Source organism: Magnolia sinica, chromosome 6 (assembly GCF_029962835.1).
Source record: "Magnolia sinica isolate HGM2019 chromosome 6, MsV1, whole genome shotgun sequence".
Taxonomy (NCBI): domain Eukaryota; kingdom Viridiplantae; phylum Streptophyta; class Magnoliopsida; order Magnoliales; family Magnoliaceae; genus Magnolia; species Magnolia sinica.
Window position 1 is genome coordinate 12,898,727 of NC_080578.1, and position 14,648 is coordinate 12,913,374.

A 14,648-nucleotide genomic window follows, 5' to 3' on the forward strand; every position below is an offset into this window, starting at 1 on the left:
AAATACTAACCTCGTAAATCTTCCGTAAGGAAGGAAAACGACCCAATAGAAGAGAGGGAGGAGATGAGACTCTCTGCCTTCTCTTCTTTTTCTTTTCCCTTCCCGTTTTCTTTTTCTGGTATTTTTTTTTTCCTTTGTTTTTTTTTATAATGGTTTGGCGTCCGGAGCTTTCTTTTATTTTTTTATTTTTTAAGTGAGTGGTGACGTGGACCAATAAGGATTAGGGTAATAGGGAATCCCTGTTTACCTGGTAACAGAGGATCCGGACTCCTCCTTTACATTCCAAGGGCGAAAAGTCCCTGACAGGGGTAATTCCGAGAATTTTCGAGAACTTCACCGGTGAACAGAGAAGAGTCACCCAGTCAGCGGTGGGTTGGATTCGATCAGAATTCAAAAGCATTCCGCAAGCAGAGACTTTCCACGAGTGGAGAAGTGTGGTGGTTGGAGGGACTTTGGCCGTCTTGCTGGAGGAAGAGCATCTCAAGGTTTTCTTCTGTGAACTGACATGAGGAATGCACCGTTGTGTTGCTTCTTGATGGCATCCCTTTCGTTTTCACTCTGCTTTTCTACACTCTTGCTTTAGCAGTAAATTTGTGGTTATCTTTCAGAAGGAGAAGAAGAACACAACCGAGCAAAAGAATAATAAAGAGAATAGATGGGGGTGCATGGCTGCAGTAACACTGGCGAGCTCAATGACGCGAAATTCAGTGAGCCGTTGCCATGGATCGGCCTCTACATAGCTGGAGCTTCACTGGTGTGCTCACTTGCCATGGCAATCGACACCTTTTATGGGTTCCGTCAACGGAAGCTCGGGTTCCCTTGCAAGTTCTTCTCGCTTAATGCTACTTCCTTGACCCTCTTATCCATCGCCACAAAACTGCCCTTGGATCTGAACACATCCATGCCACGCCGTCAAGATCAGCTGACCAAGCTCAGCGGAACCATCCTGATTTGCACCGCAATGGGCAACTTCATGACCTCTCTAGGAACTATGAAGGACTCCGAAATGCTCTCAAACATTCTCGCCTTGGCTATTCTCGTGATCACCATGGTCGTTAACATCGGTATTCAAATGGGTACTGGTGTGATCTATGCTTTCTTACCCGAGCATGCCGTAATCATGTTTTTCATCATCGTTTTGCTCATTATCTTCGCTTTTTCCGGTTTAACAATTCCAAAAGGCAAGCAGTTTCTGGAACAACAGTACAATAAAAAGCATGAACTGGCTTCTGATGAAGGAGCAGACAACACTGAGGTGTTGAGCGTTGATAAATTGAAAGGGGCTGTAAACAAGTATTGGATGATGGCCCATACTTGTAGTCCTCAGTACGTTCTGGGACGCTCACCCCCTTGCGCTGCCTCGGGAGCTTTCTGCCTCCTCAGTGCACTGATTTTATTGGAAGCTTTAGTCAGATCGTTTATTTTATCATCCATGGACTTCTGCAGCAGGGAATCCGACTACAGTTGGTCAAGTAACTTGGTCTTAATTTCTCAGGTGATCGCAGTAGGAGTTGGTACCATTGCCCCAGCTATTAGATGGTTCAATGCTATTAGCTTCAGAAGTATGAAGAGTGGAGAAGGAAGGTTCAGAGATGCGATTAAGGTAGAGGGGTGCTGGGCTCAGAGGCTGGTGGAATGGAAAGAGAGCCCTTTACCATTCTGCATTAGTAGCAGGCGATGTAGGAAAATCGCCCATGTCTCAAAAAATCAAATTATGGATGCCTGTATCGGAATGCAAACTGCAGTAGTACTAATCTGCAAGTTCGTTTGCTTGGCTTCTATACTGCCAGTGAATTGGCTTAGTAGACTCTTCTCCTGCTGCAAGCGACGTCGTCGGAAGGATTCGGAATCCATCAGATCGGAGTCAGAGAACTTGCAGGGTTTTGTGTTGCATCTTGAAGGGGAGGAAGGCTTGGTCCATCTGATCATGAAAAGTGGCCGCGCAGAAATAGAGCGATTATTTGCGAGGGGCAGGAAACATGAACCTACTCATCTGATTGAACTTCTAAAATCATCTTCATCAGGAGATTTCAACGGCGTGGCTCAGTTTGATAGCGACCAGGTTCCGCTAATTGGAGAGAAGCCTCCAAACTGTTGGGCTCTGCCTCTGGTTACACTCACGAGCATCGCCATCGCACTTCCCTACATTGACAAAAATATAATCAGATCATTACGGCATGCCGTAGATGAAGGCCTCAGGTATGTAAGGCGTATAGAAGAGAACCTGGATGCCAATGGGTTGATTAGAATGAGGAAGGCAGCGGATATAGTCTGGCTTGGCATTGATATTTATGATCAATGGCTTGACAAGGATCTCCACAAATTGGTCACTGAAGAAAAACGAGCAGAAAAGATAATCCGAAAACTTGCCGATCTAGGAAAGGAAAGCGTTTTTAAAGATGAGAGCGTCAGAGAGACAGGCAACGGTGAATGGCCTGCAAAGTTATTGGCAGCCAATTCGATGTATAGGATCGGTGAGACTATTCTGCAGGACTACAAAGGGAAGCATGGGACTGTTGACAAGTTGTTCAAATGGTTACAGACAACCATTGCTGACATATTGGGCGCTTGCCTTACCAACCTGCCACAAGTGATATCCAAGGAATGCTTTTGCAACAGCATTGAAGTGAGGGAAGAAAGAGTCAGGGATGCAGCATGTCTTCTCGGTGAAGCTGGAAGTATTCTGGCAATTTTGAGAGAGCACAACTTCCCAGTTTTGGACCCCGATGAGACGGCAGATATTGACAAATGGCGTTCAAGCATAATGTCTAGTTTAACTTGAGGTGAATTGCCTTCATCCATTGTGAATTTGAAGCACGGACCTAGAGAATGAAAGTAGATCATCATTCCGTTGGTAGTTGGTACTAAGATAAATGTAGTAATATAGTCCTCGTGTGGCTTTTTGTATTACTATAGTGTGCATCCCATCTAGAATGCATTACTCATCAAGGCAGTTAAATCTTCATGCATGGGATTTAAATGAAAATTAAATTTTTATATATATATATATATATATATATAAAGGATTTTTGGTAATATAAAATAGTAAAAATTTAAGATGTTACACTGCACCATGTTGCCATCTTCATCCTAAGGCCTATCATCTTGCAAGGAAGGCACCGACATTAGAATAACACTTCTAGAAAGGTTGGAACTAAAAACCTCATAGTCGTCTCCACGAATAGACTAGGGGAAAAGCAAGCAGGGTCAAAAACATCATCCGCATCTATATAATTTCTTTTAGGAATAAAAGGGATTTATGGGACGACCTAAAAATCCAAATTATATGGTAGGACGTGGTTTAAGAGTTTCTCTCTAACACAAACTTTATGACCAAGTGGCCCTTCGACAGCTGCAACCAAGCAAGTAGGCTATTTAGCGGGCAATGCTGGAACTGTTGCCAAAGTAAGAGCTTTCTAGAGAGAAGGAGCATTAGTCTACATGTTCGTTAATGCCTTTTATGGAGTTCCGTCCTCTTTCGAGGATTCTGGTAAAAGGGTAGGCGAACTATTGATCGACCAAAATGCAATACTCTTCTAAAGGATCAAGAGATCAAGACCATAGATAACTCTTTTTCTGTTTGGATACGTTTTAAAATTTTCCTGACTTCATTAAGATTATTTGAATTTTCTTTTAGAAAGGCTACTCAAGTATATCTATTGTAGTCATTAACTACGATCAGAAAATATTTCTTTCCGCCTCTACTTTCCGTTCTAGTTGGTTTGACTAAATCCATATGGAGAAGTTCAAGAGCTTTGGCCATGGCTAAGGAGTTCACCTTCTTGTGACTACTCCTAATTTGCTTGCCAATTTGACATGTGCTACAAACTTTTTCTATCTTTTTCAGTTTGGGTAGTCACGTAAGTGATTTTCTTTTGCTCAATTTATATAGATCTTTATAGTTTATAGATAATAGATAATATTAATTAAAAGAATGTGACAGTTGAAGCAAATGACTTATTCGATTAGATACCTTTGCCAATGGAAAAGTCAGTCATACCTTCGCACGGTAAAGTAAAGGGAGAAGTTGGGCATTCGACAATCTTTAGTTCAACGTTCAAAGTAGGTTGCCGATCTCTAATAGAGATACTGCCTGGAGGACAGGCCTACTTGATCGTACTATTACCAACATCGGAAGAAGGCACCTCAATTGGTCATTTCCCTTTCTTGGCCCTCGCCACCAAAATGGAAGTTGACTAGGAAACATGACTGTTCGAGGATGGAACATCACAACCTATTGAAGCTGAGGCGACCGAGATTCCCCTAAGACTGACAGAGCTTACAGAGGATGAGACATCTGAGGGATCACAACAAGAGAACAATGACTTTGAACGATCGACCGAAAGGCAGAGCTCGAACCTCGATTGGAGGAAGCAGTTGTCTTTACTCGACGAGGAAGTGGTGGAAAAAGGCAGTTACACTCAATTGTGATCGACGAATAGGGGTGTACACGAATCGAGCTAGCTCGGTCAACTCGCTCGACTTGGCTCGAAAAAGCTCGAATCGGCTCAGTTCGAAGCTGAGTTCGATCCGAGTCAAGCTGGTTTTTAGATCTCGAAAATGAGTTCGAGCTGGCCCCAGCTCAACTTGACTTGGTTCAATATATAGCTCGAACCCGGCTTAACTCAGATCGACTCGAGTATTCTCTGATGTTGCTCACCAAGTGTTTGATGAAATGACTCAACGAAGTGTCAGCTGGTAGCAATGAAGGTATGTTTCATCAAAGCAAATCTCCCTTTTTCTTGATTTTGATGTTGCTTATAAGATATTTGATGAAATACCTGTAAAACCGTTGCTAGTGTTTTACATACAGTGAGAATTTGAATTGGTGCAGTCCATGTGTTTGTGAAAATGCTGCATAGGTAAACTCGGCTCGAACCAGCCCAAGCTGCTGATCGAACTGAGTCAAGATGGCCAGTCAAGCTCGAGAGCCGAGCCAAGCCGAGTTCGAGCTGAGGTTAGCTAGTGGCCGAGCCAAGTCGAGTTGAGGCTAGCTTGACTCGGTTTGACTCGATGTACACCCCTATCGACGAAGGATATCTTCTCCAATATGTTTTCCACCTATGTTGAGGGTCAAATATTGCATATTAGACCCCAGTTATTACTTGGATCTACAAGCATAATTCCGTTTAATGGTTGATTTAATCATGTTTGTGATGCAGGGCGTATCTACGAGTCTGGATTGGAAAAGGGTACTAAAAGCATGGATTCAATAGTCTGAAGTCACCAAGGCAAGCGATGGACCCCAGGAGACCAAGATCGACGGATGTGCTTGCTAGGGATCCAAGAAAATTGAGGAACTGAAGCTCAAGTGGCCTAGAAAGTGTCCAGAACGCAAGATCATAGGGTTCCCACCATCCGATCAGTTCGAAACTCCATATATGGTCTGAAGACCACAAATTAACCGTACATGACGGATTTCAACTCTCAGATCCCTCCGGAAGTGGCACAACTGTCAGAACAGCCCATAAACAATTGATTCTGGGCCCACTCGAGATCTGGATATGCTTCAAATTTTTCTTAACCTATTATATGAGGTGAAAAAGCTGATGGACGGAGCGGATTTCTCATCAACATCTCTGTGGGGCCCCACCTGTGACGAATGTGCATAACATCACATGCACCAGCCGTGCACCCGTTCACTCAAAGTCGGTCAGCAGGCGCTGACTGACTCAAACTCAAATTTTTCAAAAAAACGCCACAGCGTTAATGCTGTTCGTCCGTCGGATCTACTTGTGGGCCCCACACATCATGCATAGCATCAATCGGGACCATCTATTGTGTGCGTAGGTGGGGTATTTACCTCACCAAGGCGGCCTTTTGAGACCATGTAAAATGTTGTAGAATCCTAACCGTTAAAGGCACGATAGACGGTGGAAGAGAAACATCGATGGACCACACCAAAACTCGACAAAGACCAGCCCATCTTGACCGAAATTCCGAGAAGAATTTAATGGGCGGCTTGGATTGATCATTTGAAGCCTATTGTGGACCCCACCATCGGACAGCGTACGTGCGTAACGCACTCTGTTTCCTAGCCGGACGCCATCTGACTTTCGTGGCGTGTTGTACGCCCTTGGGGGCGGTCGGACGGCCGATCTGAACCGTTCATCATGTAGGTGGGCCAAAAATCTCCCAGAGGACGCTGTCCTTTTGGAAAGAAGGCAAAGAATAAGAAGAAGGGAGACGCGGAATTTCAGACTGCGTGAGGTGTCTCGCAGCAGAGGGACGCGTTCCAGGCTGCGGAAGGACTGTTTCTGCAACCTACTTCTGGTGGGACTCCATAGCATCTTTGGAGGGGGGTTTTTCATCTTTAAAAAGGAGACAGGGAGCAAGGGCAGGAATGGCTTGAACGGGAGGAAGAAAAGGGACTTGAATAGAGTTTTTTTCCTGTTGAGACGTGGCTGGAAAGAGGAGAGACAGGTGTGGGTTTTTCTGCGTGCTCGGGTTAGTTGCTGCTGCACGTCAGGGAAAGAGGAAGGAAGAGAAACGGAGAGAGAAAGGCTGCTAGCACGTTGGCTGCTGGCACGTTGGTTGCTGGACGTCGGCAGGGGAGGACGAGAGCAACAAGGGATGAAGACGTGAAGCTGGTTTCTTTCCTTCCTTTCTTGTTCTTTTCTTTCCCTTTTTATCTTTGTTTTGTTGTTATATTCAGCCCATTCATGTGTGGTTAATCCTCTTAGCTAGGGCTAAGAGGTGAAGCCTGTAGCGAGATGGGAGAGTCTATTCTATGCACTTAATTTAAATTTCTGAACTGAGTTTAAGTTGATTATTTAAGGAATATTTTTCTTAGTCTTTAATGGTCTGTTGTGACTAAAATTACAATGGGTTTGCAATGGCTTTGAATATTTCTTCCCCTTTTTATGTTTATGAAGTCAGGAAGCCCTGTCGTTTATCATTGTTCCATGGGCATGGTAGGATGACAGTACCCTTCCAGATCTTCATACGTTGTTGGTTGGTTGGTAATTAGTTTAATTCTGTTGTTTACTTTGTCTCCTGGGCATGGTTTGATGATGGAATCCATTCTAATTCATATACCTTTCATCTCTTGAAAATCAGATCAAGTAAGTTCAGTTTGAATTCCATAATCCCTGATGCAGGCATAAGATCTCCCTGATCTCTACAAGTGGATCCTCTGAATCCCTAGTTTCCTTCCTCTGAATTACTTAAGTTTTAGATAATTATTCCACAAATTATTTCCTAAATTCTATTTGATTTAGATCACATCTTAGACTAGTTCTATTTCCACCTAGTTTCAGGAAACGTACAAGTTTCAGTCCCTATGGATTCGACTTCGGTCTTACCGAGTTTATTACTACATCACAACCCTATACTTGGGGAGTGAACAAGTTTTTGGCGCCGTTGCCGGGGACTGACGGTTACGATTCTTTGAAATTAATTGGTTTTAGAAATAGGTTAGGATTAAGATTTTAGTTACTTTAGGATAAAAGTTTTTCTTTTATTTTTATTCTATTTTTAGAACTTAACCTGTTTTCCTGTTTTGTAGGATCCTGACATAAGCTCTTAAATTGGTAATTCCTTCCTAAATTCTCTACTTTTTCTGTTTTTAGAATTAAGGTTTAAATCTTAGAAATTTTCTAACTCTAGTATTTCTCTATTTGTAGGAAATAGTTTATTTTTAGAAACTTTCCTCTTTTGTTTTTAGAAACTAGGTTAGTTATTTCCCTTTTAAAGATTTAACTTCTATTTTTATTCTCTAGTAACTTTCTAATTTTAAACTCTCTTAGAATCTAATTTGTTTCCTAATTTATTTTTAGAATTTTTGTTAGAAACTAACCTTCCTATTTTGTAGGCCTTTAAGATAGAAATCTCTAATTCGGTACACTCATTCTCTACTTCCTATTTTTCAGTTCTCTTTTAGTAATTTACTTTCTAGTTTAGGACTTGCCTTATTTATTTTAGAAATTTTCATTTTCTTTTAGGAATTCTTTCTTTTAGAAGCTAGTTCACTTCTATCTTTCTTTTAAAAGACTGTTCTTCTCTTTTTAGAATCTAACTTATTTTGTTTTATTTTGCAAGTCTTTAACTTAGGGACTTCAATTTGGTAATTTCTTTCCAACTCTCTCTTTCTTTTTAGATTTTCTTTTCCTTTCTTAGGATTAGGCTTTGAATTTGATTGAGGGCTGCGAGTGTTGCATGCCCAAGTGGGCCCGTGACAACACTCGACGTCTCTTAACTGAAGGAGGATTGGTTGAGGGGTTGACTATCCATCGCAGGACTAGACACCGCTCGAAATCCCCTGAGTTAACTGAAGTTATGGCTGAAGACCAACCTCCTCTACTTCCACCCAGGGTAGAGGATACCCAAGATGAAAATGAGGTGCAACAGGCACCCCCACCTCGTACTTTACGAGATTATCTACAACCGGCGGGAATGAGTACTCCCTTATGCATGATTTTTCCTGAAAACACAGGATAAATGGACATCAAGCCAGGAGTTATCCAACTCCTTCCCAAATTCCATGGACTTGAATCAGAGAGTCCATATTTGCATTTGAAAGAGTTCGATGAGATTATAGCTACATTATGTTTTCCTAATGTATCTGAGGATACAATTAGGCTGAAACTCTTTCCTTTTTCCTTAAAAGAGAAAGCTAAGACGTGGTTACATTCACTGCGTCCTAGATCCATTGGCACATGGAACGACATGCAGAGGGAATTCATAAAAAAATTCTTCCCACATCATAAAACGATTACCCTCAGAAAAGCAATCATGAACTTTGCTCAAAAGGAAGATGAAACATTTTTCCAATGTTGGGAAAGGTTCAAAGATTTGGTCAGTTCATGCCCACAACACGGATTTGAAACGTGGCGCATTACAAATTTTTTCTACGATGGACTGACATCCTCCATGCGCCAAATGGTCGAGACAATGTGTAATGGAGAGTTCATTAATAAAGATGTCGACGAGGTATGGGACTACCTCGACAGTCTGGCTGAAAAAACACAATCTTGGGACTATTACCCAAAGTCGAACACCACGTCTAAGCCGACTCAATTAAAGGAGAAAGGTGGATTATATCTCTTGAAAGAAGAGGATGATCTCAAGTGTAAAGTGACTACGCTCCTAAGGAAAGTTGAGGCCATGGAAGGAAAGAAGGATAAGGTTAATGAAATTGTTTGCGGCATCTATGATTGCAACATTCACACAACTGAAAACTGTCCTACAATATCCGCCTTTCGAGGAGTGTTGAATGAACAAGCCAATGCCGTAAACAACTATCAAAGACCTTTTACTGGACTTAACTCCAATACATACAATCCTGGCTGGAAAAATCATCCAAACTTTAGTTGGAGGAATGGACAAACGGCGACTCCTCCAGGTTTCTTCAATCAAAATCCAAATCAAGTGAAACCTCAAGAGAAACCGGTTCAAAATCCCATACAAGAGCTGGCTCAGGCAATGCAGGGAATTACAGATTTTATGCAAAAGATAGATTCTTGTATGACGGTTATAGAAAAGGGGATGCTTCCTGCACAACCTCTCCCCAATCCTAAACCGCAGTACGAGAGTAATGATCCCAGCTCTTCAAATCAGATGGGGCATGCTAAATCCATCACCACTCTTAGGAGTGGGAAGATCATTGATAAAACTCTTCCGGTTAGGCCCGAAAAGCCTCAAGAACCAGAAGAGGACAACAATGATGGATCCAGTGATGCACCACAAAAAGTAGAACCGGAACTTCTAGAGAAGTCAGTTGCTCCATTCCCCCAACGGTTGGTTTCACCAAAACCTCTCTCTAACTCTCAGGATATCCTAGAGGTGTTGAAACAAGTGAAAGTCAACATTCCTCTACTTGATGTCGTGAAACAGATACCTTCATATGCCAAATTCCTGAAAGACTTATACACGACCAAAAGACGGAAAATTATTCAAAAGAAAATCTTCTTGACTGAGAAAGTGAGTGTCATCCTGAACAGAAATTCAAGGATCCCGGTAGCCTAACCATATCATGTGTAATCGGGAACCATCGAATTGATCACGCACTTCTTGACTTAGGAGCGAGCGTCAATTTGATTCCCTACTCGGTATACAAACAGTTAGGTTTGGGTGAATTAAAACCCACCCTAACCACACTACAACTTGCTGATCGCTCTGTTCGTGTACCAAGAGGGATAATTGAGGATGTGTTAGTCTAGGTCGATAAATTTTACTACCCTGTAGATTTTATCATCCTGGACACCGAACCCATCAATAACATGAGCACTCAGATTCCCGTCATTCTTGGTCGCCCATTCCTTGCCACGTCAAATGCAATTATCAATTGCAAGAATGGTGTCATGACTATGTCTTTTGGAAATTTGACATTGGAGTCAAACATTTTTTTCAATAACGGCAGCAACTCAGAGGATGATGACGATTTCCACGACATTAACATGATTGACTCTTTCGTGGAAGATACGACACCGCTGACCTTATCCTCCGACCATCTGGAGACGTGCCTGGCCCACTCCCATGATTTTGATGATGACATAATTAGGGAGACGTGTGCCTTACTTGATACTGCACCGGTACTTGAAGTTAACCGGTGGAAGCCACAATTTGAAGAATTGCCACAAACCGATGTAGTGCCTCTACCGTCTAACCTCAAGCCGCCGAAGCTTGACCTAAAACCTTTGCCCTCTGATTTGAAATATGCCTATTTAGGTCAAGATGAGACATACCCGGTGGTGATCTCTGCCCACCTGGAGAAAGAACAGGAGAGTATGCTCATATCTACTTTCATTGAGCATAAAGGAGCCCTGGGATGGACGATAGCGGATCTCAAGGGAATCGATCCCTCGATTTGTACTCACCACATATATCTTGAAGATAATGCAAAAACCGCTCGGCAACCACAACATAGACTAAATCCAAACATGAAGTGATTAAAGCCGAGGTTCTCAAACTATTGGACGTGGGTATTATATACCCTATATCTGATAGTCAATGGGTGAGTCCAACTCAAGTGGTCCCTAAGAAGTCCGGAATCACCATCGTAGCCAATGCTAATAATGAACTCGTGCCAACTAGAGTCACTATTGGTTGGAGAATGTGCATTGACTACAGAAAGTTGAATACCGTCACGAGGAAAGACCACTTTCCTTTACCATTCATTGATCAGATCCTGGAAAGGTTAGTTGGTCATTCCTATTACAGTTTTCTTGACGGGTATTCGGGCTATAACCAGATAGAGATAGCCCCTAAAGACCAGGAAAAGACCACATTTACATGTCCTTACAGCACCTTGGCCTATCGAAGGATGCCATTCAGACTATGTAATGCCCCTGCCACCTTTTAGCGATGTATGCTTAGTTTTTTTTCTGACATGGTAGGGCAATATCTAGAGGTCTTCATGGATGACTTCTCTGTTTATGGTCTATCTTTCAGCAAATGCTTGGAAAGTCTGAAATGTGTGCTGAAAAGATGTGAAGAAAAGAACTTGGTACTTAATTGGGAGAAGTGTCATTTCATGGTTCAGAAGGGAATTGTCCTTGGGCATATCATCTCGTCCAAGGAAATCGAGGTAGATGAGGCAAAAATCGATCTTATCTCTAACCTACCTCTACCCAAGAATATCAGAGACGTGCGATCCTTCTTAGGACACGCAGGATTTTACAGGCGATTCATAAAGGACTTTAGTCTCCTCTCTCGTCCTTTATGCACTCTTTTTCAAAAGGATGCTCCGTACGAGTGGACTGAGCAATGCTAGGAAGCTTTCACCAAGCTTAAGGGCACATTAACCACTGCAACTATCATGCAGCCACCCGACTGGAGCCTTCCTTTTGAACTTATGTGCGACGCTTCTGATTATGCTCTTGGGGCAGTCCTAGGCCAGAGAAAAGATAAGAGGCCCTACGTCATTCATTACGCAAGTAGAACTTTAAATTCTGCCCAAGTGAACTACTCGACTACGGAAAAGGAACTCTTAGCTGTAGTATTCGCCTTAGACAAATTTAGGTCCTACTTGATCGGATCTAAGATTATTATCTACACAAATCATGCGGCACTTAAGTATCTTCTTTCGAAGAATGATTCTAAGCCCCGTTTGATACGATGGATCCTTCTACTCCAAGAATTTGATTTGGAAATTAAAGATAAAAAGGGGGTAGAGAACGTAGTGGCTGATCACCTTTCTCGCCTTAATACCTCTGAGTCCCTTGAGACGACTCATATCAATGACATGTTCCCTGATGAACAACTGTTCAGAGTCTCCCATTCACCTTGGTTTGCTGATATTGCTAATTATCTTGCCACAGGTGCCATACCGACACAGTGGACTGCGCAAGATAAGAAGAAATTCTTCACCGAGGTGCGCAACTTTTTCTGGGATGATCCTTACTTATTTAAATATTGCCCAGACCAAATCCTAAGGAGATGTGTACCAGACGATGAGCATCAGAGCGTCATCTCCTTCTGTCACTCACAGGCCTGTGGTGGTCACTTTTCTGCTAAAAAGACTACGGCCAAGATTCTGCAGTGTGGCTTTTACTGGTTCACTATGTTTAGGGACACTCATGAGTTTTGCAAAGCTTGTGAGTGTTGCCAGAAATTGGGAGCATTGTCCTGTCGAAATATGATGCCTTTGAATCCCATCCTTATCATTGAAGCATTTGATTGCTAGGGCATTGATTTCATGAGACCATTCCCCCAATCATTTGGAAATCTGTCACGCCCCAAACTCGAAAAACGGGCTCACAAAATTTTCGATCGCCGAATCCGGTGCTGACAGCCTCCGTAGCACCCCATTCTCGGCTCCCAGCGCCCATACGCCAGATTCCGATCCTGGGATCCTACAAGGAGGATTTTCAGTGTGAATTTTTTTTTGTAATGGAGCATAACCACAAGCATAACCAAGTCACAAAACAACAACACCACATATCCACTATAACAAAAACTTTAAGTACAATGCGTATGAAAGGAAAATACAATATAATGAAAGTAAAAGAAACTCCAGAAGCTCGGCTGCACACTCCAAGCTCAACACTGCTGCAACCTAACGCCACCTGCACACATCTATCGTGCATAAGCTTATAGAAAGCTTAGAGGGTGGTGAAAGTGTGTGTAAGGCGAGTGTCAAGTGTATAATATCAGAGTAATGCGGAAATATGCGGTAAGTCCATGAATGTTATCATCTATATCAAAGCTATGTGATGCAAGGCATGAATGCTATCGGCCATACTAAGGCCATGTGATGCAATGCCTATGTAGCCAAATGTCATATGCGAGATGCAAAACAAGCGTGCGAGTACTCATCAAGTACCCAAATCAATACAGTTCCTCTCTGGATATCACTGGGGTCTAATACACCTCACACTGACTGCCTCCTCCTTAGCTGTACAGTCAAGCAAGTGGAAGAGACCACACTATCCGCCTGACCAGTAGTCTGCCAATATCTACCTGGCTCGTCGATAGCGGACTCATTTACGAGCTAGTCAAACTCAGCCTAGCTTATAGCCCCCTCACTCGGGCGGATAAGGCCACACCCCCTTCCAACCGACCACGAAACAGTGGGAGACGCGGCCTACTGGTATTCGGCACTCGGGCGCTCGTGTATCCACTCGATCTAGACGTTGGAGCATCTCCTGGTACCAAAAAGGTTCTGGGACTTTCACCCAAGGACATCCTAAGTGCCCACAGTGCTAAAACCAAGCATTTCTGGTATCCGATACGGCCATCCACGATGTGTCTGTGGAGCCATGACTCTGATGTCGATAGGGCGTGCAGTGAATCACGACACACAGTGCGAAATACATGAGTCAAACCGTCAATCATGCAGAAATCTCACGCGTACCACGCGCTCATGTGGGGCACTCCATCTCATAAAGAGTCCCGTAAATGTCTCAACCCAACGGCTTATGCTATGATCAAACATTCCTCATATCAAGCATACATATGATGGTATGGGCATGAATCATGGAAGTGCACTAAGCATGTTATAAAGTAATGAACTATCAACAAGTATGGGCCTATCAATGGGACTTAAGGAGAGTTACAATGCGGACATTTAACCAACATTGTACCTACAATGTGGACGTCAAACCAACATTGCTCCCAAGGCATGACCTGCCATAAAATATCATTACACAAACCATAGGGAATCACACATTGCAATGGACCTATATACATCTCATTGGGCCTCGACCCATAGTCCTTAGATACATCAAATGGGCCGCCTCATAAGGGCCTTATATAAATCAAGTGGGCCGCATCAATGGGCCTTATGTACATTGCAATGGGCCCTGTCCTATGGGCCTTTGAATACATCACAGTGGGCCTCGCATATATCAGGATGGGCCTCAACAACATGCTACAATTACATCAAGGTGGGCCTCCTCAAATGGGCCTTATAAATATCAAGGTGGGCCTCCTCAAATGGGCCTTAAGTATGACAGGTGGGCCACATCGCATGGGCCATATGCATATCAAATGGGCTACACCCAAATACAAGTGGTGGTAATGATTTCCACCATTAAATTTCTAAGGCCCACCCTAATATTTATTCCCCATCCAATCTGATTATAAGCTTACATATCCGAATTAAAAGGAAAGACCAATATTATATATGGTCCCAAACTTAGTAGACAAGGGTCTTAATGGTGGGCCTTCAAACCGATTACTTTCTATAATGTGGTCCACCTATTCCT

At 42.9% G+C, this 14,648-nt stretch overlaps 1 protein-coding gene and 1 non-coding gene across 2 annotated transcripts; one reads left to right on the top strand and one right to left on the bottom strand.

Moving 5' to 3' along the window:
- Positions 1 to 541: 541 nt before the first annotated feature.
- LOC131249497 (uncharacterized) lies at positions 542 to 2,782 on the top strand. Its single transcript, XM_058250308.1, has one exon. The coding sequence runs from the start codon at positions 656 to 658 to the stop codon at positions 2,780 to 2,782; it is 2,127 nt and encodes a 708-aa protein (XP_058106291.1). The 5' UTR covers positions 542 to 655.
- A 5,933-nt stretch (positions 2,783 to 8,715) lies between these two features.
- On the bottom strand, positions 8,716 to 8,822 carry LOC131250489 (small nucleolar RNA R71). Its single transcript, XR_009173411.1, has one exon. It is a non-coding gene; the product is annotated as a small nucleolar RNA R71 (small nucleolar RNA).
- Between the last annotated feature and the right edge of the window lie 5,826 nt (positions 8,823 to 14,648).